At 56.2% G+C, this 23,090-nt stretch overlaps 3 protein-coding genes across 3 annotated transcripts in view; 1 reads left to right on the top strand and 2 right to left on the bottom strand.

Moving 5' to 3' along the window:
• The window catches only part of DRP2 (dystrophin related protein 2), a 30,398-nt gene extending 18,213 nt beyond the window's left edge, over window positions 1-12,185 (top strand). Inside the window, exons 9-23 of the mRNA XM_058813953.1 lie at window positions 370-430; window positions 815-876; window positions 1,130-1,204; window positions 3,094-3,295; window positions 4,232-4,317; window positions 5,243-5,400; window positions 5,525-5,691; window positions 5,974-6,085; window positions 6,432-6,568; window positions 6,819-6,884; window positions 7,533-7,598; window positions 8,319-8,462; window positions 9,010-9,247; window positions 9,347-9,467; window positions 9,603-12,185. Of these exons, the coding sequence (XP_058669936.1) occupies window positions 370-430; window positions 815-876; window positions 1,130-1,204; window positions 3,094-3,295; window positions 4,232-4,317; window positions 5,243-5,400; window positions 5,525-5,691; window positions 5,974-6,085; window positions 6,432-6,568; window positions 6,819-6,884; window positions 7,533-7,598; window positions 8,319-8,462; window positions 9,010-9,247; window positions 9,347-9,467; window positions 9,603-9,697 (1,790 nt within the window). The 3' untranslated portion in view covers window positions 9,698-12,185. The remainder of the gene's footprint in view (window positions 1-369; window positions 431-814; window positions 877-1,129; window positions 1,205-3,093; window positions 3,296-4,231; window positions 4,318-5,242; window positions 5,401-5,524; window positions 5,692-5,973; window positions 6,086-6,431; window positions 6,569-6,818; window positions 6,885-7,532; window positions 7,599-8,318; window positions 8,463-9,009; window positions 9,248-9,346; window positions 9,468-9,602) is intronic.
• A 1,930-nt stretch (window positions 12,186-14,115) lies between these two features.
• On the bottom strand, window positions 14,116-16,816 carry LOC131564100 (aryl-hydrocarbon-interacting protein-like 1). The gene is made up of 7 exons (XM_058814359.1): window positions 16,721-16,816; window positions 15,916-16,095; window positions 15,552-15,740; window positions 15,301-15,477; window positions 14,975-15,116; window positions 14,393-14,637; window positions 14,116-14,235 (listed from the first exon to the last, which is right to left on the bottom strand). The coding sequence occupies exons 1-7, from the start codon at window positions 16,814-16,816 to the stop codon at window positions 14,116-14,118; spliced, it is 1,149 nt and encodes a 382-aa protein (XP_058670342.1).
• A 505-nt stretch (window positions 16,817-17,321) lies between these two features.
• TAF7L (TATA-box binding protein associated factor 7 like) lies at window positions 17,322-23,033 on the bottom strand. Its single transcript, XM_058814192.1, has 11 exons — window positions 22,845-23,033; window positions 21,868-21,946; window positions 21,597-21,730; window positions 21,134-21,260; window positions 20,895-20,953; window positions 19,834-19,906; window positions 19,320-19,436; window positions 19,030-19,218; window positions 18,816-18,928; window positions 18,511-18,570; window positions 17,322-17,714 (listed from the first exon to the last, which is right to left on the bottom strand). Exons 1-11 carry the CDS (start codon window positions 22,908-22,910, stop codon window positions 17,670-17,672), a joined length of 1,062 nt encoding a protein of 353 aa, XP_058670175.1. The 5' UTR covers window positions 22,911-23,033; the 3' UTR covers window positions 17,322-17,669.
• Window positions 23,034-23,090: the final 57 nt, after the last annotated feature.

Raw genomic sequence — 23,090 nt, 5'->3', positions numbered from 1 at the left:
AGGCAGTGCTGTGTCTGTGTGCCCAAATCCCATCTGCTATGAGCCCTGCCCACTGGTCACCACAAGGTTGCTTTCGGCATCATCAAAAACATCAGGAAATGTCTCTTCCTGAGTTCTGAGCTCAGCCAGATACAAAGCCCCTGGCTCGAGAGGCGAGATGTCTCTAACAAGACCAGCAGTTGTGCCTTTTTTATAGGTATCATCCCCTTGCCTGCACCAACACCTGCAGCTGGTGATTTGGGGGTGTGCAGCCTTTTCAGAGGCACGCACCTGCTAGCACAGTCCTGCTGTGCCAGGGCTGGCATCAGAAGTACCAGCAGCTTAGAGGAGCATTTGGTGTTGATCTGACAGGTGTTTCTCTCCTTGCAGCCTCTGTCCAGGTGCCCTGGGAGCGAGCCATTTCCCCCAACAAAGTGCCATACTACATCAAGTGAGTGTTCCCTGCCACAGCCCGGGGCCTCCTCTGGCCTGGAGGGATCAGGAACTGGGCAATGAGGAGAGGGGGGCATAACTCACCTCCAGTGAGGCAGGGCTTCCTCAGCCTGGCAGATCCAGGCTTTCCCTGCCTGCTGGGATGCCCAAGATGAGGGGAAACCCCAGCTGGAAGGAAAGGAGGGGGCTGGCAGCAAGTGGGGATATCCTGCTGTGGGCATCCTTCCTGCTGCTGTGCTGGGGAGTGTGCTCAGGGGGATGCAGCAGTGTCTGCAGACACTGAAACACTTGCTCCCAGCACTGGCCAGGACCTTTTTTTAATCTCTCACTGCACCTTTTGGTTACCACATTGACTCTTGGTCTCCATCTATTCTGCTTCCAGCCACCAGGCCCAGACGACGTGCTGGGACCACCCAAAGATGACAGAGTTGTACCAGACGCTGGGTAAGGAGGCTGTCCCAGAACTCTTTGTGCAGTATTTGCCTTTTTGCAGCGTGGGGTGCATGTGAGATCCCCCCAGGCCACCTGCTCCCCTCTGTGCCACAGGGTCCCCCAAAGCACTGGGGTGTGACCCCTGCCAGCCTCTGCTCCTCACTGTCCTGCACGTGCTCTGCTGGCTCTGAGAGCTGCAGCTGCTGCTCCTGCCCCGGGGATCAGGGTGTTGTGGTTTAATTCTTGTTTTCCTGTGTGTCTGCAGCGGATTTGAACAACATCAAGTTCTCGGCGTACCGCACGGCCATGAAGCTGCGGCGGGTGCAGAAAGCCCTGAGATGTGAGTGTGGGAAGGGCTCCCCTCCTGCTGCTCTCCCTTGGTGAAGGCTTAAGCTAACACAGGCTTTTATCAGCACATCAAAGGCAGGAGGCACCAGGGGATGGGCAGCTGAGGGGAGAAACCAGGGAGATGAGCTTGGGAAGCTGAGCAAATGTGCCAGTCTGTGTCAGCGCCTTTCATACAGCTTGGGGTGGAGATGACCCAAGGGCAGGTGCTGTCCAAAGGGATGTGAGAACAAAGTGCTCCAGCTCAGGGTTATAAAGCTGTGGGATCAGGCAGGAGCTCACCAAGCAGCTCCAAAGGAGCATGGAGGAGGTGTGGGTGTAACTGAGAGATGAAACCAGCCTCACTGGCAGGGACAGAGAGGACTGCACCGCTGAAAGAGAAGGAAGGGAGCAAATAAACCTGACTTCTGCACCCTTGGTGAAACTGGAGGATTCATAGCCAGGTGAACATGATACAACAGGAGTTCAAACATCTCTCCAAGAGGCAGCTGCTCCCTGGAAACTGCTGAGGAGTTTCTGGTGGAACTGGCAAGCAGGCAGGTGGGAATGTGATAGATGCAGCATCCTTGGCTGTTCAGAGCTTTTCACAAAACTTCTCACCTAAGACTCTGTCGAAATTAAGCAGCAGCAGTCTGGGGGAAATAATCCTCCTGAATTAATTGTTCATGAAGGGGAGCAGCAGTGGGGCCCGGCAGACCTGTGCTCCTTGACAGCCCTGTGAGAGGGCTGGAAGGAGGCAGTGAGTCAGGGCAAGAGGAGTTTGGGTTCTCAAAGGAGTCAAACCCTGGCTGTGAAGTATTCTCATAACACTATGGTGATCAGGCTGTCCTGTACTCAGGGACATTCAGGGATGATGTAATGCAAATGGAAGAAAGCTTTTGCCACCCTGTTAAAGTGTCCATGCTGCAGCAGGCAAGGTGTGGAGAGGAAACAAGGATGAGGAGCAAAGGAGAGCTCTCCTGTGTGCTGCTTGTGCATCCTTGGTTTTGCATCTCACGTGCTGCACGGTTGCCTTCTTTCCATTCCAGAAGTGACTTGAATAAGTACTCTTTATTCAAGATATACTTGAGAAAAGGGCGAGGAGATTGCCAAGGCAGCTTTCCCATCACGAGAAGTTTGGTGGAGTGGCTGTGTAGGAAAGAGGCAGTGAGGGATGGATCAGAGCCATATGCAGTCGTGGGCAGTGTGGACACGAGGGTGGGCAGGAGTGATACTCCCTGGCATGGAAACTGGGGCTTCCCAGTGCGAGTGTAGCAGCTTTGACAGGAGAAGGGAGGATTTATCCATAGAGTGAACTTACAGTGTGGAAAAGGCACACAGTCCTCTGGGTACTGTGAATATAAAAAGGTCTCAAAGATGGAAAGACTTTCAGGAAAGAAGTATTGCTGGCTGCTAACTCAGTAGCACGTACAACCTGCAGTCATAGAAATCTGAAAGCAGAGCAGCTCACACTGTCCTAGCCCTGTTTTGGGTTTGTGCCTTAATTCCCTCACCCTGTCAGAGCTGGAGACAGGACTTATCCATCTCTGGACAGTTGCTTGTAGGGTCTGTGTGGGTCTGTGCCCCCTCCTCTCCCCACACCAGCCCCATCGGGACCTGGCCCATGCAGAGAGGCCAGCACTGGGCTCTGCACAGAGCCTTCCTTGGGGGGCATTTTCATGGCCATGGCTGGACACAGAAATGAGGAAGAGGGGTCACAGAGAATGGTGGCTCAAGGTGGAGATGTGGTATTTTGGGACAAGTTTACAGGCAGGAGAGAAATTCTAGGAGCTGCCCCATCCTTACCAGCATCTTTCCCAACACAGTGGGACCAACACTGCCCCAGGTTAGGGCAGGACAGCATCTCTCTCATTTCCCCTCTGTCCCTCTGTTCCCTCTGTGCAGTGGACATGGTCACCTTGGGCACGGCTTTGGAAATCTTCAACGAGCACGACCTGCAGCCCAGCGAGCGGGCGATGGACGTGGTGGAGGTGATCCACTGCCTGACCGCGCTCTATGAGCGCCTGGAGGAGGAGAGGGGCATCCTGGTCAACGTGCCCCTCTGTGTGGACATGAGCCTCAACTGGCTGCTCAACGTCTTTGACAGGTACCTCTCCCTCCCCCTGAGCTGCCAGGCCTGTGAGGAAACCCCCGTGTGGCATCTGAAAAATCCCTTTGCTCAGGATTTTTCTCCTGGGAAGCTGTGAAGCCTCAGAGAAAAAGGGAAACAATTCTTATCTCATTTGCTTCTCCTGTGTTTTGCTCCTTTGGAATGTGTTTGGAGAGTAGGTCCCTCCATGTCCCCTGAGCTGTGGGGCTGCCAGGCCTGGGAGGAAACCCCTGTGTGGCATTTAAAAATCCCTTTGCTCAAGATTTTTCTCCTGGGAAGCTGTGAAGCCTCAGAGAAAAAATAAATAAATTATTATCTCATTTGCTTCTCCTGTGTTTTGATCCTTTGGAATGTGCTTGGAGAGTAGGTCCCTCCATGTCCCCCAAGCTTTGGGGCTGCCAGGCCTGGGAGGAAACCCCCATGTGGCATTTGCATTCTCTGAAAAATCCCTTTGCCCAAGATTTTTCTCCTGGGAAGCTGAGAAGCCGCAGAGAAAAGGGAAACAATTCTTATCTCATTTGCTTCTCCTGTGTTTTGCTTTTGGAGATTGTTTAGCCACAGGGGATTGTTTCATTGGTTTCTGGTGTGAGTTATTTTCACTCATTGGCAATCAGTGCCAAGCTGTGTCAGGACTCTGGAGAGAGTCACGAGTTTTCATTATTAGCTTTGTAACAGTCTGTAAGTATTTTCAATATTCTTTAGTATAGTATAGTATTCTTTAATACAATATAGTATCATAAAATAATAAATTAGCCTTCTGAGAGCATGGAGTCAGATGCATCATTCCTCCCTGCAAATACAATACCCCTGTGCTGCTCTTCCAGCTGGCAGTGAGGGAGGCTGCCTGGTGTGTGCTTGCCTTGATGATCCCCCCCTGACAAAAAACCCTCGCTCTGGGGCATTTGCAGAGCTGTGCAATCTCTCGTCCTGCAGTGGCCGCAGCGGGAAGATGAGGGCTCTCTCCTTCAAGACGGGCATTGCGTGTCTGTGTGGGACAGAGGTCAAGGAGAAGTTCCAGTGTGAGTCCCTTGTCTGCCTCCCCTAGAACCTGCTGTGAATTCACTTTGGGAAGACAGGAGTGGTTTTGTTTCCTGGCTCAGACCTTCCTTGCCCAGGAAGAGCAAGGAAACAGCTTTCCTGCAGTGACTAAGCTGCTTGCATCATCACCTCTCCCTCCCTCCCTCCCTAGGCCTACCCACTGAAATTAGGAGGTGTTGTTGTGCACTGCCTGTGCTGCAGTGATCTTGCTTGCATGGCACTGCGAGGAGCAGTGCAGAGAAGGCACACAGGACAGTTATCCAGTGCTCTCCAGAAGGAAAATACCAGGGGGTGCATGGCTGGGGGGGAAGTAGGTTTCAGGCAAATTGTTTTCCTCACTGCATTTTAACCATGGAATATTGTGGAGGGGAATCTTGTGCAGCATAGGGAGCACCAAGGGGTTAAATGAAGGGATTAGGCTGATTCATAGAGGACAGGCTGTCTGGGGCTGTTTAATAAGATGATGTATGTCTGAAGAAGACACTAAACTGGTTATTAGGAGCTGGAAGGACACTGATAAAAGTTATTTAATCATAGCTCAGGTTTCTCCTTGTATTTGAGCTCTGTGCTGGGGGTGGGCAGTGGGGTCCCTGGTGTGCTCTGCTCCCTATGCCTGCCCACTGCTGGGCTGCCAGCTGTGTGTCTGTGCTGGGGGTGGGCACTGGGGTGCCCCACACCCTGCTCCTTGTGCTCGGGGTGATCAGTGGGGTCCCTGGTGTCCCCACACCCCGCTCGCTGTGCCTGCTGGGCTCTCAGCTGTGTGTGTGTGCTGGGAGTGGGCAGTGGGGTCCCTGGTGTGCCCCACACCCTGCTTCCTGTGCTGGGGGAGGTCAGTGGGGTCCCTGGTGTCCCCACACCCTGCTCCCCATGCCTGCTGGGCTCTCAGCTGTGTCTGTGTCCCCGCAGATCTCTTCAGCCAGGTGGCCAACGCCGGGGGCCTGTGTGACCAGCGGCACCTGGGGGTCCTGCTCCACGAGGCCATCCAGGTCCCTCGCCAGCTGGGGGAGGTGGCAGCGTTTGGGGGCAGCAATGTGGAGCCCAGCATCCGCAGCTGCTTCCGCTTTGTGAGTGCGGGGTGATGGCCTTGGCCCTGTCTGTGCTGGGGACAGGCTCCCGAGGCGACAGGGGACCTGCACCCCATGGCAGCCAGGCCCCAGCTCTGAGCAGCCCCTTGCTCTCCCTCCCCAGAGCAATGGGAAGTCTGCCATTGAGGTGTCCCAGTTCCTGGAGTGGGCCAACCTGGAGCCCCAGTCCATGGTGTGGCTGGCGGTGCTGCACCGGGTCACCATGGCCGAGCAGGTGAAGCACCAGACCAAGTGCTCTGTGTGCCGCCAGTGCCCCATCAAGGGCTTCAGGTAAGGGCTGTGACACGGGACCCTGGCCCCAGGGACAGAGCTGAGCTGCTCTGGGGGGAGCTGGAGCTCTGCAGCCAGCCGTGTTCCTGGCAGAGCAGAGCAGGTGCCAGCTAAGGGGAAGGAGCAGAGTGCTTTCCTGGGGACTTCATCAGCACTGTGGGTTCACTGGGGTGTTAGAGCAACTCAGGCCACCTCTGTCCCCTCCCACTGACTTCTTCTTGGCCTTTAAACACGTGTTTTGATGACTTCCAGTGCTTCCCTATGGCCTCTTGACCTCTGCAGGTATCGGAGCCTGAAGCAGTTCAATGTGGATATCTGCCAGACCTGCTTCCTCACGGGGCGAGCCAGCAAGGGCAACAAGCTGCACTACCCCATCATGGAGTACTACACCCCAGTAAGGAGCTGGGCTGGGCTGGGCTGGGCTGGGAGGGCCCTGGCACAGAGCAGGGCAGCAGCCTTTGATGTTTGGGCTGGTGCAGCCCCACAAGTGATCCCTTGCCTGTGTCCCTGTTCTGGGGCTCGTGGTGAGCAGGATGCATGGCCCCAGTGCCCAGCTTGGCCTGTGCCAGGCCCCATGATGGGCTCACAGAGCTGCTGTGTGCCCTCCTTGCTTCCTTATCTCTGCCTCTTCCCCCATGGAGCTCAAGCCCAGCCTGGGGTGATATCTTATTGTGGGTGCTGAGCTGTGGTTCCCCACTGTCCATTAAACAGGCACCTGTGTCACATTTGTGTCTCTGCAGACCACATCCAGTGAGAACATGAGGGACTTTGCCACAACACTGAAGAACAAGTTCAGGTCCAAGCAGTACTTCAGCAAGCACCCCCAGAGGGGTTACCTGCCCGTGCAGTCTGTGCTCGAGGCTGACTGCTCCGAGACGTGAGTTGCTGGGCCCTGGATTTTGTCTCTAGGCCCAGAATGAGCCGTGGCTTCTGTGGATGGAAGGAGCTTCTCAGCTCATACAGGGCTCCTGGGGGAGGGCTGGAGGAGCACTTGCTCTGGGGGTGATCTGCCACCTTGTTCTTGGAGGGACAGAGATTTCAGTCTGTGTCCAGCCCATCCCTGGCCCTTCTCAGCCAGGAGGGCTCAGTCTGTGCCAAGCCTGCTGACCAGTGTGCCTCTCTTGCAGCCCAGCCTCCTCCCCGATGTTACCCCACGCTGACACCCACTCCAGGATCGAGCACTTTGCCAGCAGGTACCCCAGGGCTCTGCTGTCCTGCTGGGGCACAGGGCATGGCCCTGATGGGTGTGGGGGGGCTTTGGGGCACACAGATGGTCACAGACCCCTGCAGCTGCCCCAGCACCCTGCACAGCCAGGCAAACCTGGCTGGGATGTGGCTGGGGCTGTGTAAATTGGCAGTGAAGACCATGCATTCGATAGCAGAGTGAAGCAGCCTCCTGCTCTGTCCAGGGTGAGCTGCTGGATGGGTTCTCCCTTGGTTGTTCTGCTCTGTGTCCTCACCAGAGCTGTTTGCCAGCTTCCCACTGCTGCTGCCCTGTGGTTTGTGGTGCCTCTGCCCTCACTGTGGGGACCCAGGGGGTTCAGGGAGCCTCTACTTGTAGCTCAGCTCCTGGGCTGGAGCTGGAATTCTTGGATCCCTTTCCTTTGCTTGTGAGAGTGGAGGCTGAGCCAACTGCACAGCAGCAGCTCTTTATTCTAGAGACTTACAGCCAGGGAAGCAGTGTATTTTGGTTTTTAAAAAGGCAGAGCTCTCCAGAGCCTGTGCAGAAGGACACATTGGTGCAGGCCAGGTGGGAGACCCTGCAGAGAGGGTCTGCAAGCAGCTGAGCAGACATTTAGGGTGTCTCTGACCATATCTCAACCTTTTTCTCTTCCCTCCAGGCTTGCAGAGATGGAAAGCCAGAACTGTTCCTTCTTCAGTGACAGCCTGTCCCCTGATGACAGCCTGTGAGTTCTCCTTTCCCTGCTCCTCACCTCCTGATGGGTCAGGGCTCCTGTGGCTCTATGCACGCCTAGCCAGGGTGCAGAAATGCTTTCCTTCCCAGTGCCATTGAGTGGCTCTTGGGCACCCCTGTTACTATGATCTTTTCTGAAAAATCTCTTTGCTAGGATTTCTTCTCCTAGCAAGAGGAGAAGGCTCAATTTTTTTAAAGGTTTATTGCTTTGGAATGTGGTTTGGAGACTGTTTATCTAAACATGTGAATTGTTTTTAATAATGACCAATCACAGTCTAGCTGTGTTGGACTCTGAGGAGTCAGTCATGAACTTTCATTATCATTTTTGCTAAGCCTTCTGATGTATTCTTTTCTCTATTTCTTTAGTATAGTTTTAGTATAGCATTCTTTTAATAATATAGAATGTAAATAGAATAGAAATAGAAATAGAATAGAATAGAATAGAATAGAATAGAATAGAATAGAATAGAATAGAATATCAGCCTTCTGAGAACATGGAGTCAGATTCTCATCTCTCACCTCATCCTGCAGACCCTCACAAACACCACATTCCCCCAACAACAAACATCAGGGATGCTGAGCCCCTTCTGAGCTCTGGGCCTGGAGCAGCCAGGAGCTCCCCTGTGAAGCTGCCTCCCTCCATGCTGTCCTTCCCCAGGGGCACACAAATCCATGGTTTTCCTAATGAGGTGTTTCTCCCCTGCTGGAACAGGGATGAGGACCAGTACCTGCTGCGCCACTCCAGCCCCATCACGGACAGGGAGCCTGGGGGCAGCCAGCAGGGCCCAGCAGGCCTCAACATGGATGACAAGGGAGAGCTGGAGAGAGTCCTGGCCCACCTGGAGGATGAGAACAGGTACAGACATGGGCAGCTCTGAAGGTGGGGGTTATGGCCTGGGAGGGGGGAAGGGGCTGGGGAAGCCTTGCAGAGCTCAGAGTGGAGGCAGGGGATGCTGCTGGGGCTGGAGCTGGGGATTGCAGGTGCTGAGAGGGCAGTTTGGAGAGGGCTAAGCTAAGCACTAAAACTCAGTGAAGGTGTGCTCTCTCTGGCCCCAAAATATTCCTTCCTACATCCAGAGAACCTGTTCCCTCCTGAACCCCAAATGAGTTCAAGTGAGCCCAGGGCACTCTGCCTTTCTTGTCCTTGAGCCCCTCATGAGCAGTGGTGCTGCTCTTGTGGATCAGGGTGAGGCTCCAGGCAGGGCGCACCAGCTCAGGAGGAGGTGGTGCTTTCCCTGCCCTTGTTTTCAGCCTCTTGGCAAGTGTTTGCATATCTGTAAATCCCCTGTGTGGGGCAGCATCCTGGCCCTAAAGCTTCACAAACGGCAGAGCTTTGTCTGATGTGCAGCTCCCGGGGGTTTGCAGGCAGCATTGAGGGGATGCTGACCTGGGCTGTCCTGCAGGATCCTCCAGGGAGAGCTGAGACGTTTGAAGTGGCAGCATGACGAGGCAGTGGAGTCCCCAACCTTGGCCTCAGGCTCTCCTGAGTCGGTGCAGGACCCGCGGAACGAGGAGCTGCTGGCAGAGGCGCGGATCCTGCGGCAGCACAAGAGCCGCCTGGAGACACGCATGCAGATCCTGGAGGACCACAACAAGCAGCTGGAGTCACAGCTGCACAGGCTGAGGGAGCTGCTGCTGCAGGTGGACTTTGCCACAGCAGGGCTGGGACAGTGGCACAAAGGGGGAGCCAAAGGACAGAGGGTCATGACAGCCTTCTCACAACAACTCTTCTCATTCCAGCCTCCCACAGAGTCAGAAGGCAATGGTTCAGCAGCCTCCTCCTTGGCTTCATCTCCACATCAGTCAGAAGGCAGCCAGGCAAAGGAGAAAGAGCACAACACCCCTGACACTGAAACTGCAGGTGAGCTGTGGGCTTGGGCTGAGCTCCTGGCCCTGCTGCCTTGTTCCTGCACCCTGCCATCCTGCAGGGATGCTGGCAGCCACGTGTGAGTCCAGAGAGCCTTTTCCTACCCCCCTGCCCTCCTTGCCACTGCAGATGAGGTGGAAGCCAAAACGCAGGAGGTCAGCATGTGCCTGGAAGACATCATGGAGAAGCTGCGGAGCGCCTTCCCCAGCTCCCGAGGTACTTGAGTGAAATCCTCATCCCTCACTTCTCACTGCTCCCTCAGGTGAGGCTTCCCACAGAGCCCTGCCCCAGTCCCAGCTTCCCTGCACAGCTGATGACCTGCAGTGCTTCAGCCAAGAGCTTTGCTGCTGCAGAGCTGCTGGGATGGGTGTGTGGCCTGGGAATGGAGGAGGAGGAGGAGGAGGATTCACACCTGCAAGGAGAGGCCATGATTGCTGCCAGGAGCACAGAGCAAACAGATCCCTGTGATGAGCTGCAGGGCAGCCTCCTGCCCTGCTCAGGACGTGCAGCCCACCGTGAGGATGGACAGAGTGCCAGCACCACCTGCAGTGACAGCTTTGAGCCCCCTCCTGCCTTCAGCCCTGTCAGACCCCTCTGCAGGAGAGGCCCCAGCAGCCTGCTGAGATGGGAGCAATGGTGCAGGCTCTCCTGGCTGCTCGTGGATGGCTCCTCCCAGCAGGGATGTGTGTGTGGGTGGCACTCCACTCACCCAGTGGGTTTGGTGTTGGTCATTCTGCTCCTTCCCTCTGTGCTCCAGTGCAGGGCAGCACTTGGTCTCTTGCCAGGGGGAGCCATTGCTTGGTGCCGGCACTAACATGAGCTGGTGGTCTGCCCATGCAGATTCTTGCCCACTTTCTGCCATCCCTGAGCAGGATCCTGCTGGCTCTGCAGCAACTCCCTTCTAACCAGCTGGCTCTGGCTCCTGTTCTCTTGACCTGTCTATTTCTCTTCCAGGTATGACCTCCCTTATCTAACACCTCCTGTGAGCCAGAGGCTTTTCCTAACCAGCTCCCTGGCTGCTTTCCTCCCCTCTCTCCCTGCCATGCTCCCTGTGCTGCAGCAGACCTCACACAGACTCCCTCCGAGCTGGTGGTGCAGGATGCTTGCCAGCTCCAGAAGATCTCAGGGGAACATAGGCCATGCAGGAGTGGGGCTGTGGGCTCCCCAGGAGGCTGGCTGGGTCACTGGCCACAGTGTCCAAGCCTGGGTGGGATGGTTCAGAAGGAAGAACTGAAGCCATGAAAACTGCCAGTGTCCCCTGGCACCCTCGGGGGATGCAGAGCTCAGCATCCCACTCTTCATCCCTGCCCAGGAGCCTCCAGGTCTGTGGGCACCAAAACACTCCTGGAGCTACACAATTTTTAAAATAACTCTTTCTAACAGTGACCAGCTGCCAGCCTTATGGTTTGAGCTCTGCCACCCAAGGCTCTGCAGCCAGCCAGGCACACACCACCAGGAGAGAGTCTGTGAGGTTTATGGAGTAGGGATTGAGTCCATGTTAGAGCTTCAGCCCAGCTAGTAGCCTTATATTGAGAGGGTCTTTATAACAGAGCCTTATTGTTTAATTTGCATATATTTCTATATATTATATATATATATATATACTGTACTTAAATCCTCTCATGGACTCACTCTATTAAACTCTAATACCTTAAGTGTAGCTGCCCTTCACTTTCAGACCAGCTCCCAGGGGCACCAGCACCTTTCCTGTTGCTGGGGCTGTCCTGCAGGGCTGCAGTGAGGGAGCTGCACCCACAGCAGGTGCTCCACCCTGCCTGGTGTCCTGGGCATCTGTGCCTTGGCCATGGCAGGGTCCTGCACAGCCCCAGCTCCCTGCCTGGCTGGGAGGGTTCCTCCAGCCATACTCAGCCCTGGGGCCACCTTGGTGTGATGCAGGTGTGGGAGGGAGCAGGACAGGCAGGCACCTCCTGGCTGCGGGTGCCATGGGGCAGTGCCAGCTGGCAGGGCAGCTCCAGGGTGGTGGCTCCTGGTGCCCAGGGCTCCCTCGGGCTGGCTGATTTGTGCTGTGTTATGTCGAGAAGGAGGCAGAGGCAGGTGCTGCAGGGTGACCCAGAGCAGGGGCTGACATGGCCCTGGTGCTCTGGAGCCACAGGGTGAGGAGAGTTGAGAGGTGTGAGCCCTCGGGGCAGGGCAGGGGTGAAACATCCCTTTTAACAGGGCTTGCAAGGACAGGCAGGGCTGGTGTTGCTGGCTGGGACAGGCCACGGTGCTGACCTCTCTGGGGAGGCTGTGAGCAGCACTGTGAGCTTGGCTCTGGGCTGCTGGCAGAGGTGAGCAGCAGTGCCCACCCCAGTGTGAGCCTCCCAGCCTGGGCTGTGCAGCATGGAGTGCTCCAGTGCCACTGGCACAGCGTGGGTGGCTGTCCTTGCTGTCCCCTGTGCTGGCCAGCTGGGTGGCAGGAGGGCAGTGTGGTGGCATTAGGTGGCTTTGGGCATGCTGTGGGTGACAGGGATGCCGGGCCAGCCTGTGAGACCCAGCTGGACCCCTCTGTTATGCCAGGGGCAGGATGGCAGCCATGTGGGGAGCAGCAGAGGGAGCCTTGGCCTCAGGGTGTGCTCAGGAGTGTCCAGCCTTGGGGGAAGAAGAAAAAGGGCAGGATGAGGACAGAGCTGCTGGTCCCAGTGGCAGCTGTGGGGAGCAGAGGCGGCCAGGTGGGTGCTTGGGCTGTGTTTGGGAGCCAGGATGTGTCAGGGAGGGGAGCAGGCTGGCTAATGCTCTGGTAACCATGTACTGTGGTGCTGCTGTCCTCACTGCTTTGTGGCATCTCTGCTCTGGAAAGAGAATAAATTTGTATTTATACTGATGCCTGGATCAGTGCTCTGGCCTCTTCTGTCCGTGTGTCTGGGCCGAGCCAGCCCCATGGCTGTGCTGTGCAGGGCTGCTGGGACACAGCCTGCGCTGTCCCCATGGCTGTCCCCAGCACCTGAGGCACAGCAGGAGCTGGGAGCAGAGCCCCAGGCGTGTCCCCCAGCCCCCACCTTCGTCCTCTCCCAGCAAGGTCTGTGCATGTGGCTGCTGAGGGGTGGCACAGGGGCTGGGTGGGGACAGTCCCTCGCTCCCCCAGGAACTTTGGCTGAGGAAACCCTTCAGCCCCAGGCAGGCTGCTGGGCGGGCAAGGCAGTCCTCTCCCTCCTTTCTCCCTGCAGCTCCATGAAGTTTTCAGTGCCCAGAGGTGTCTGGATGCCCCAAGTGCTGCCCGTGTTTGCTGTGCCTTTGTGGCACAGTGAGGGATTCAGAGAGGTTCAGGGTGAGGCCAGGGGCTCTCGGGCTCTCTGCCCTGCCCAGACTTGGCTGATGGTGAAGCCTGCCCAGGACAGACAATTGTTGGGGTCTCACCCTGCCTGGCAGGGCTGGCAGTGCTGGGAAAGGCCTGACACAGTGCCACTGCAGGGAAATTTGGGGACACTCACAACCGGTCTCCCCTGTTGTCCCACATTTGGGAGTTTAAGGGGGTGAAATGCAGCCCCTTGACCCCACAAGCTGCCCCATCCCTGTGCCACAGGGCAGGGCAGAGCTGTGGGATGTGCTCAGGGAAGCTGCTCACGCTCAGGAACAAATCCAGCCCGTGGTGCCAGGGAAGAGCTTTAATTTCTCAGCCAGCAGAGCTCGGTGGCACCAGCTGAAAGGGCTGGAGCCGGGGAGTCGGGCAGGGCTGTGCCTGCAGGGTGAGGACAGCATTGTCCCCAGCCCCGGGGCTGCCCTGCGGGCACAGGAGCCCTGCTGCCCTGCTGTGCCTCTCTGTCAGTGCCCTGGCAGCTGTCCCCAAGCAGGGGAACTGACCCTGCTCAGGGCTGGGCACTGCCCTGCTCTCTGCTGCACTGCTCCAGGGCTGCAGCACCCCCTTCTCTGGCTGCTGTGGGGCATTTCTGCCCCTTAGGGGGCATTTCTGCCCCTGCACCCAGCTCCTCACCTTCCTCAGGGGGGAAGCTCTCTGCAGGGATGTTGCTTTCCCCAGCATTTTCTTGTTCCCTGCCTGTTCCCTGCAGCTCCCTGCAGCTCACCCCTTCCACAGCCTCCCCAGGTGTTTCATCCTCCAGCCCTGGGGCCCCCTGAGCTGGTCCCAGCCCCTCGCTGGGAGGCTCCAGATGTGGGGCTGGTTTTGGCTGTGCCTCACTACCTGTGCCAGCTGCCTCTGCTCTGCTGGCTCCTTCCTCCAGCCCCTGCTTTGGCCCTGCTGCCTCTGTCCCCGCTGTTGTCCCACATTGCCCTGCTCCAGGCTGCTCCAGTTTTGCTGGTAGACACTCTTTCTCTTTGTCCTTCTCCTCTTTCCCTTTCACTGCTGCCTCCTCCTCCCTCTCTTCTCCTTCGTTTTCTTCTTCCTTCTCCACTTTTTCACCCTCTTTTAATTCCTCATCTTCTTTTTCTGCTCTCCTCTCCACCTTCTCTTCCCCCTCCACTTTGTCTTCCTTTTCTTCCTTCTCCTCCTTCAATTTTCCATCTTCTTCCTCTGCCCCCCTCTCTACCTTTACCTCTTTGCTCTCCTCTTTTTCTTCCTCTTTCTTCTCCTCTTTTTCTTCCTCTTTCTTCTCCTCTTCCCCCTCCTCTCCTTCCTCATCCCTCTCCTCCTCTTTCTCATCTTCCTCCTCTGTTCCTGGGCTCTCTGGCTTTGCCCCACAGGTGCTCAGGTCTTCTTCTTTGCCCACTGCTGTCTCATCCCTCCCTTCCACCTCTTCTCCCACAGTTTCTCCTCGGGCTTCTTCTCCTCCTGGTGCTGCCCCTTCACCTGCAGCCCTGGGGGTCCCTGGTTCCGTTTGGGGAGCACTGGGGGTCCCTGGTTCAGCCTGGGGAGCCCCAGGGGTCCGTGGTTCAGCCTGGGGAGCCCTGGGCTGTTCTGTGACCCCAGTCCCAGCACCCTGCTCCCCCTGCCCAGCCTCCCCCTGAGGTGCCCCATCACCCACCTCCCTGCTCTCCCTCCCCTCACGGCCCTTGGTGCCCTGGCCTGACTGGAAGAGGCCCTGGTAGCGTTTCCGATCCTCCACGTGCTTCTTCCTCATCCTCTCCCCCAGCTGCTTCAGCTCCTTCTTCACGGCGGCCGCCATGGAGGGGTCGAGGTGAGCCACGCGCTGGAAGTCCTCCCGCGCCTCCCTCTCGTTCCAGACTGCAGCGTGGGCCTTTGCCCGCTTGAAATAGGCCTTGGCATTGTCTGCCAGGAGAGAGGAGCCCTCAGTGGGAGTCCTGCAGCTCAGGACCACCAGCCACAGGAGCTGGAGAGCCTGGGGAGCAGGAGATGTCAAGCACGTGTGGGCTGTGGGGTTGACACACCTGTAGGGAGGGCAGGGACACCTGGGCTATGCACAGGGATCATCATGGGATGGAAGGGGAAGGATGGTGGTGGATGGGGCAGACTGGGACACAGGGATCTAGGTGAAACAGGCACTATCACAGGACACAGGATGAGCATTGTCACAGCTGGGGGATTCAGAGCATGGAGTCCCTGGGAGCCAGGAGCACAGCAGGGGTGGGATGCAGGGCACAGGTACCATTGTGCTTCTGGAGGAGCTCCGTGGTGTGCTCCAGCACCTCGTAGTACTCGCCGAGCTCCAGCTGGCACTGGCAGTAGTTGAGCACCAGCGGTGTGACCAGGCTCTCCAGCTTCAGCCAGCCATCCTCCCATGGCTTCTCCTGCAACCCAGGGCAACCTCATGGCTGTGTCCAGCCCCTCCCAGGCACCCAGAGCACCTCACAGCTGTGTCCATCCCCTCCCAGGCACCCAGGGCAGCTCACGGCCATGTCCATCCCCTCCCAGCACCCAGGGCACACTGTGAGGACTGACCCAGGCAGGGATGGGGGTGCTGGTGCTGCTCACCTTGGCCTGCAGGTTCCTGAGGCAGATGACAGCCTCCTGGTACTTGGCGGCCGCCTGCGCGAACTCCCTGCGCAGCACCAGCCGGTTGCCCTCGCTGTGCAGCACGGGCACTGCTGCCAGCTTCTCCTCCTTGCTCATGGCCCACGTGTCACGTTTGTACGCTGAGGGGTCCTCCACCTGCCCAGGCAGCAGGAGCTGAGTGCCTGTCCCCACTGTTCCCGCTCTGGCAGCCATCCCAGCCATCCCCTTACCCGGAACAGCTCCATGATGAAGATGAGAGCCTGAGGCGTTCGCTGCAGCTCGTCCAGGTCCTCGTAGCCCGTGCTGTGGTAGTCAAACATGTTGCCCATGCCACAGCGGTGCTTCTGGCCCTCCAGGGGGTCCCGTCCCTCTGCGATCCTCCTCATGCCCCTGGAGACCAGGGCGTACATGCCTGTGTGCTGCAAGGAGGGAGCGCCCTGCTCAGCCCCTTGTCTGGGGCAGCCCCTCAGTGCAGAGGCCAAGGGACACGCTGTGCTGGCACCAGAGAAGGACAGAGCATCTCTGGGATGTGGGGGTCTGTGTCCTGGCTCTGCAGGAAGGAGGGAAGTGGGCATCTCTGGGCCCCTCACTCACAATGGCGTCGCACCAGAACTCTGCCACCTCCCCGATCCTCATGGAGCTGAGCAGCGTCTCCCAGATCTCCAGCTTGAACATCTTGCCCACGATGATCTCCATGGGCATGCCGGCCTCCCGGCTGTCGTCGATCACCGTGCGCTCAAAGTCGTCCTTCAGCGTCTGGAAGTGGAAGGTGAACTGGCCCAGAGAGAGCCCAGGTGAGACCCCCTGGCAGCCAGCATGGCCTCAGCTGTGGGGCTGAGCCTGCTCCCAGCACTGTGCTGCTCTGACTGGCAGCTCTCCCTCCACAGCAGGACATTGTGCTTCCTGCCCACTTGAGACAGCAAGCAGATGGTCAAATGTCTTAACATCCATCCATGCTGTGCTCACTGCTCCCTTTGGATCCCCCTTTACAGCCCTGTGCAGAGAGAGCTCCCACAGTGTGCTCCAAGACGTGGTGGAACCCACAGTGACCAGAGGCTGGGGAATCTCCCAGGAACAACCCAGTGGCACATCTCACTGCTGCTTGGCACATAGCAGGAAAGGCAGATTTCAGCAACCCACCTGGGCTGCTGGGCCCCAAGTGTGTCAGGGGGAGGAGGTGTCCCAGGCCCAGTGCAGGGTGAGGCTGTGGGCACTGCCAGCTGTCACTATGAGAAATTGGGCTGGGAAAATGTCAAAATTTTGAATTTTGAAAATCCAAACCAGCCCCTCCTGCATCCCTGTTGTGAGGGCTCTCACTCTTTCCAGAGCTGGAACTGGGCAGGGATGTCAGACCCACTCCCTCTCCCAGGGCTCTGCAGGAACAACCCAGACCACTTACCTTGCTCCCATCCTGCAGCTTCGGCAGCTGCCCTTGGCCTCCGTGCAGAATCTTCTTTTTGACCCCTTCCACATTCAGCAGGTAGGTTTCTTCCATGGCTGCTCACAGATCACTCTGGCCCTTCTACAGCTCCACGTCTTCCTTAGGTGTCTCTTTCTTGATTATCTGGACATACACATCATCTTCCAGGGCTCCTGCTGAGCTTTTCCTTTCTGTGCTGGGGGCAGAGCCTTCTTGCCCTGCCCGTGGGTTGTGAGAGGGGTGTCCCCTCCTAGCACACACTTGCTGAAGCCCCTGGTGTCCTCTGTTGCTTTCTGTAACCGCCCTTCTAATCCGCTTCCCACCCTGTCAGGTTAATCTGGGATTTGCCTGCAGAGTCTGTGAGGAATTACAGGAACTCCCTGATCAGGAGGGCCTCATACCCCCACCAAGTGCCAGCACTTTTGACCCAGCTCCACGAAGAGCACTTTGGGGAAGGAGCCCAGCAGTGCCCCACCAAGGGTGCCCAGGCATGGCTCCCTGCCAGGGGCTGTGTGGTTGGGAGACCACAAAGGAGCAGACCAGGGTTGAAAAGGAAACTTTATTGAGTTTGGTTTGCAGATATAAGCACTCCTCAAACACAAGAACAAACTCTTACCAGGCCCCAGCCCATCAAACCCAAGACTCAATAAGATGCAGAAAGCAGCACTGTGCTGTCCTGGGGAGGCCAATGCTGACTATTGACAGGAAATCTGTGTTTTGGCTGCTCTCACAGGCATAGTCCAATTCTTTAGCTCCACCAGCCAAACCCAGCACAGTGGATGTGAAATCAGCTCTGGATATGGACCCTGTACCACTGCCCAGCAGCACAAGTGGCTCAAGTGGCAGCAGAAGTGTGTGACTAAAGCAAGGACTTCAGTGTGGCAGGGGACCACCACGTCCAGCTCTGCTCACAGACCCAGCCCACTGCTCACTTCTCCATGAGGGACTCCAGCTGCTCCTGCAGGGATGCCATCTGGGAAGAGAGAGTGACATGTTACAGCAAGGCACACCTGGGACCCCAGGCACCCCAGCCCTTCTTTTGTTTCATCTTCAGCAATGACTTCCCAGCCTGACAGCAGGAACAGGTGAGTCAAGGGAAAAAGAGGAACTTGGAAGATGCAGCTGTGATGGAAGAGGCTAAAAATGGCAGATCAGTGCCACTCCAACCAGCCTGGCCTTGTACCTATGGATCCCCAGGATGAAACATCCCAGACCTCTTTTTTCTAACGTCTTCTACTAGGAGAAAATTCTTGCACATCTTCTACCCACAGCAGTGGCTGCTCTCCCTGTGTGCTGCCTGGGGCTGTGCTTGGGCTCCTCTGGGACAGGACTGGCACTGCCCACAGGGATCTGAGAGTGAGAACCTCCTGCCTTGGCACCAGGCTGGAACAGAGCTGCCCAGGCAGGAAATCTGCCACAACCCTACAGCCACTGCCTGCCTTGTACAGGGGTGCCAACAGGTTTGTGTGCTGTGTTTCACCCCAGACAGCAATCCTGGCAGCTCTGGACTGCTGACTGGGCATGGCTCAGCTGCTCCAGATGGAAAACTGCAGTCAATCCCACTCCTTGTATCTCCTTTTGCCTTGGGAAGCTCCATGCACTACAGATGAGGTACAACCCCACCTGAGGTACAGATACAACCCCACCTGAGCTGTAACCTGGAGTTCACAGCAGCTGCTGTGCTGGAAGACTCGGGGAACTCTGTCAGGCCAAGCCTAGAGCAGTGCTGTGCCCCAGTACCTCCCACTCCACTGTGGGCTTTTCCTCACCTGCTGCTTCTCTCTCTCTTCTTGCTGCTTGAACTCATCCAGCACGGCCTGGAGACGGGTCTGCAGACACAAACATGGAGACCACAGCTGGCAGTGTGCTCTCAGCAGAATGGGTGCTGCTACCACACATCAACCACCCCCTTGTCTCCTCCAGTTTCACAGGGAGATGCTGGAGTGTGTACAGCCACACCACAGCGATTTTTAACCCAGCAGGCAAAGGCTCCTGGCTTTTCCAAATCAGCCTGAGGGATGTAACGGCCAGCCAGTGTTAAGCAGGTTTGAAGAGACCCCAGGAGAGCTCTCACCTTGAGGGCAAGGTTCTCCACTTTCATGATGAGATCTTCCTGGCGCTTCCTCCTGTCTTGAGTTTCCTGGAGTTTACTTTTTAGGTTGTCAATCTGTTTCTGGATGCCCATGGCTGGAAGGGAGAGTGAGCTCAGACCCAGAGGAGCAGCAGAGCTGGGAAGCACAGCCTGCCTGGCATCCCAACAATTCTGCCATGCTCTGCTGGCCACTCACCAATCTGGTTGGACCCCTCATTCTCCTGCTGCTGCCCATCAGACTCATTCAGCTTGTCCTGCAGCTGTCTCTCCAAGTCCTCCTCAGTGTCCATGATGTTCAGGTCTTCATCATCGTGATGATCCCTCTCATCTTCATCCTCGCTGCTGCTGCTGATATCATTAAATATCTCCCGCAGTTCATCGTGTTCTAGTTGGGGGCAAAAGAGTTAAAACACAGCTGATGAGCTGCCAGTGCCCTGTGCCTGCCAGGGACCACAGCTAGAAATAAAACAACCTTCCCCACTGCACCTGAGGAGCCATGGCCTTGCTTATGCCCTGACATCCCTGGGGAGGAGATGTCCAGGCTGGTGAGGGAACCGTGGTTGTCCACTTCTTTTGTTTCATCTTCAGCAATGACTTCCCAGCCTGACAGCAGGAACAGGTGAGTCAAGGGAAAATGAGGAACTTGGAAGATGCAGTTGTGATGGAAGAGGCTAAAAATGGCAGATCAGTGCCACTCCAACCAGCCTGGCCTTGTACCTATGGATCCCCAGGATGAAACATCCCAGAATTCTTTTCTAATTACCTCTCCTCTACTATTTCAGTTCCTTCTCACTACAACAACACAGCCCACAAGAAAGGTCACCCTGAGGAGACAATAAACTTTGAACAAGGCAAAGATGAAGCTCCAAAACTTCAGTGCCTCTTGATGTCCCAGTGTCCCACACCCATGGGACAAAGCTCAACCTGCTCTTCCCAGAACACCCATGTCACACCCATGTCCTTGTCCCACTCCTGAGCTTTTTCCCCACTGAAAGGATACGGACACTGACAGCCTCAGCATCGGTGCTCAGGAGACGTTTCACCTCTTTTTCCACATCAGGAGACTCAATATACTGGGCCAGAGAACAGAGACACTGTGAAATGCCTTGTGCATGCTGCTGCTGCTGGCCAACTACAAGGCTCCACCTCTGGATAGAGCACTGTTTCAAGGCCTTCTTATCTCTCTGCTCAGAGTTTGCTCATATTTAACTGTGAAGTAATTTATGCACTCCCCAATAACAACCCATCTTTTTTGTACCTTGGTAGGTTGAGTGCTCTCACTTTTCTGTTTATACTATGTATTTCATAAGACTTTCTGTGTCTGGGCAGAAAGTCCTTGAGGTGTTGATGGTCAACTCAAGTGAACTCAAATCCTTCCCATCCCACTCAAAAGAAGGCTTCATTTTTCACTTTTAAATTAGTCAGGAATTTTACTGCAGTGATATCAAATCTCTCCTGTGGGCTACAAGAATGTCTCAAGTAATTTGCTTCCCAAATGTCATGCAAAATCACACTCAACCCTGTTCTCAAAAACTGCAAAGGAGTGAAGAACAAGTCTTCCCAGCCTCAGGGTGCTGCCTCTCCCCAACACCTTGCCTGGCTTGTGCATATGCACAGAGACAGTCTCTGAGCTCCATCTGTTGTCACTCCCCCAACTGAAGTGACAGTGGTACTATTTGGGGAAGGGAATGGGCCGTGCAGAAAGAGAAGATTTAAGCTGGGAAAGCAGGAATGAGTGAAGCCTCATTTCCATGTGAGTCTTTCTTGCTTTCTTCTCTATGAGCAAGAAGAGATGTGGTTTGGCAAGGCAGCCACAGGAATGAGGTCCAGCAGTGCTCTGCACAGAGAATTATTCTCTCAGGAGGATCTTGGAAAATACAGAGGAAGCACCCAAAGAAGTGTTTAAATCTACTATCCTGCCCTCACCCTATCTCAGGCAAGGAAAAGTGAACAAATGTTAGAAAACGCACGACTTCTGGACCAATCACAGCTACAGCTCTAATGTCTCCGCCCTCCTAGCCCTTGAGTATTTCATCTGCATCTGGGTGAGAAACAACTCACCTTCTTCTTGGCTGTCTTCCGGAACCGCCGCTTCCGTACATTTTTCAGGGGAAGGGTGACTGTGACAGAGGAAACAGATTTCATGTGTCAGGCAGTGGGAGAAGCACGTGTCAGAAGGGAGAAGATCCCTTCTGCAACAGAGAGAGCCGTGGCAAGGAGCAGCAGCGCTGCCAGTACTGTGAGCACTCAGCTCAGATGTGGGGTACTGGGGTGGAGGGGATGGCACAGCCTCTACTCACTGCCATGGTTCCATATGAATTTCTTCTCTCTGTCCTTGTCCTTCTTCTTGTTTGCCTTGGGGTCAGTGGCCACTGTTTGCTCTTCCAAAGGTGGGTACAGATCACCATCCACAGTGCAAACAAGCATCTGGAATCCCCACATGAGCACAAGGATGTGAAGGGACAGTGACTGCCCACTGCACATTGTCAGCCAAGGGAATTCAGGGGCACAGGGAAACACAGCTGCAACCCCAGCTCAGCTGGACACAGCAGCAGTAAAACTGTCACAAGGACAATCACATTTCACACTTCAGTAATGAGGTTTCTAAACACCAAGTGGAATGGGGAATTTTAAACTGCTAATGCTGTGAGATACAGAAATTGGGCATGTTATAATGGGTGACCAGTTGCCAAAGTGTACAAGGGTTTTCCTGGAGGGGGAGTAATGAATTAAGCTGTTGGTGCAGGCAAGGACAGCTCATACCTGGCAAATATCTGCTGTCTTGTAGAAGGTTTTCTTGTCAATGGTTTTTAAGCTCTCGATGATGCAGGGCAGATCCACCAGCTTGGCTGCCAGTGGCACCCGGTCCACACGGACAATCCCATGGCGCCCGTCCGCTGGGGAGAACCAGGGGCAGGTCAGTGCTGTGCCCCCACAGCCACCCGGGAAATACAGCCCTGGGCAGCAGCAACTTCACAGGAAGCATGTGCAGGTGGCACAGCTTCAGCAGAGAAGCCTGGTGCTGCTCACTCACCATGCAGCTCAATGGTGAGCCTGTCCTTCAGGTTGACATTCCCAGACTGGACTGCTCGCCGCACAGTCGAGGCATATTCCTGAGAAGGGAATTCTTCAGGAGCTGGAGTGATTCCTCCAAGAGTTACTGAATGCTTCTGCCCAACCTACCCAGCTTTAAACACCTGCCATCCACGTGCTGGACAGCAACTGCAAGACCCACGGTGAACTGCACCCTGCTCCCAACAGCATGTTAACGTGGCTCTGCTGTTCCCAGTGCTCTCCATACCCCTGGCTGTGACAGTGGTGCGAGGTCCCTGACAGACACCTGCCAGAGCTCGACAGCACTCTGGGCACTTAGAGCTCCCCTCACCAAGCCCTTGTGGTCCCAGCAGGACACAGAATCCCAGAATAACTGGGGGTGGAAGAAGAGATCACCCAGTCCAACTCCCCTGCCAAGGCAGGGACACCCGAAGCAGGTGATGCACAGACACATCCAGGTGGGTTTGGGATGTCTCCAGAGAGGGAGATCCCACAGCCTCCTTGCCCAGCTATTTCAGTGCCCTGCCACTCTCAATGGAAAGTTCTTCCTTTGGTGAGGTGGAAATCGTGCTTTAGTTTATCATCCTGTCGCTGGGCACCAGAAAAAGAATCTCAACTTTACGCACATAGCAAACAGCAACGAGAGCACATATCGCCACTGCAACTAAAGAGCCAAAACCTTTACAGAAAGGTCCTCCCAAACCCTCTAGGTTGTCTTTGAACCGGAGCAGGAGCTGGAGCTCCGAGCGACAGGAGCACCTCTCTAGGGAAGGCCGTGGACAACCCGCTCAAAAGGATGGGAAGGGGCTCCCCAGGCCCCAGAGCGCTCAGTCTGCTTCCACACCCCGAGCCGCAGCTTCCCCACCGCCCTATCACCGCCTGGGGCAGCCGGTGCTGGCCGGGCAGCCGGGCTCAGCCCGGTGTGGCCGTGAGGGGACGGACGGACCGAGCGCTTACCGGGGGCAGCCGCAGCACGAACTGGCTCTCGAGTTCGTGCGGAGCATCGTCCTTGCCCTTGCTCATCCCGCCTCAAACACAAACACGCGGTCACGGCGCCGAGGGAAGGCTCCTGCACGGAGACCGGAACTCCCAGGCCAGGCCGGCCGCCCGAGCCGCCTCAGCCCCGCTCCCGGCCCGGCCCGGTCCCGCCCCGCGGAAGCCGAGCCCGGCGCACCGCCCCTTCCGCTCCCTCCCCGCTCCGGC

This window comes from Ammospiza caudacuta, chromosome 14 (genome assembly GCF_027887145.1).
Source record: "Ammospiza caudacuta isolate bAmmCau1 chromosome 14, bAmmCau1.pri, whole genome shotgun sequence".
In the NCBI taxonomy this organism is placed as follows: Eukaryota; Metazoa; Chordata; class Aves; order Passeriformes; family Passerellidae; genus Ammospiza; species Ammospiza caudacuta.
This window is presented reverse-complemented; position numbering and strand designations above follow the sequence as displayed.

What these genes read in the sequence shown, in the direction of transcription:
- LOC131564100 (XM_058814359.1), bottom strand. Translation starts at nt 16,816, where the DNA reads ATGGAAGAAACCTACCTGCTGAATGTGGAAGGGGTCAAAAAGAAGATT. An exon ending in AGCTGCAGGATGGGAGCAAG is followed by an intron (nt 16,096 to 16,720) that starts GTAAGTGGTCTG and finishes TCTCTGGGCCAG; the next exon opens with TTCACCTTCCACTTCCAGAC. An exon ending in GCTCCTCCAGAAGCACAATG is followed by an intron (nt 14,638 to 14,974) that starts GTACCTGTGCCC and finishes CTCTCCTGGCAG; the next exon opens with ACAATGCCAAGGCCTATTTC.
- TAF7L (XM_058814192.1), bottom strand. Translation starts at nt 22,910, where the DNA reads ATGAGCAAGGGCAAGGACGATGCTCCGCACGAACTCGAGAGCCAGTTC. An exon ending in GCTCACCATTGAGCTGCATG is followed by an intron (nt 21,731 to 21,867) that starts GTGAGTGAGCAG and finishes GGTTCTCCCCAG; the next exon opens with CGGACGGGCGCCATGGGATT. An exon ending in AAGAGAGAGAGAAGCAGCAG is followed by an intron (nt 17,715 to 18,510) that starts GTGAGGAAAAGC and finishes CTCTCTTCCCAG; the next exon opens with ATGGCATCCCTGCAGGAGCA.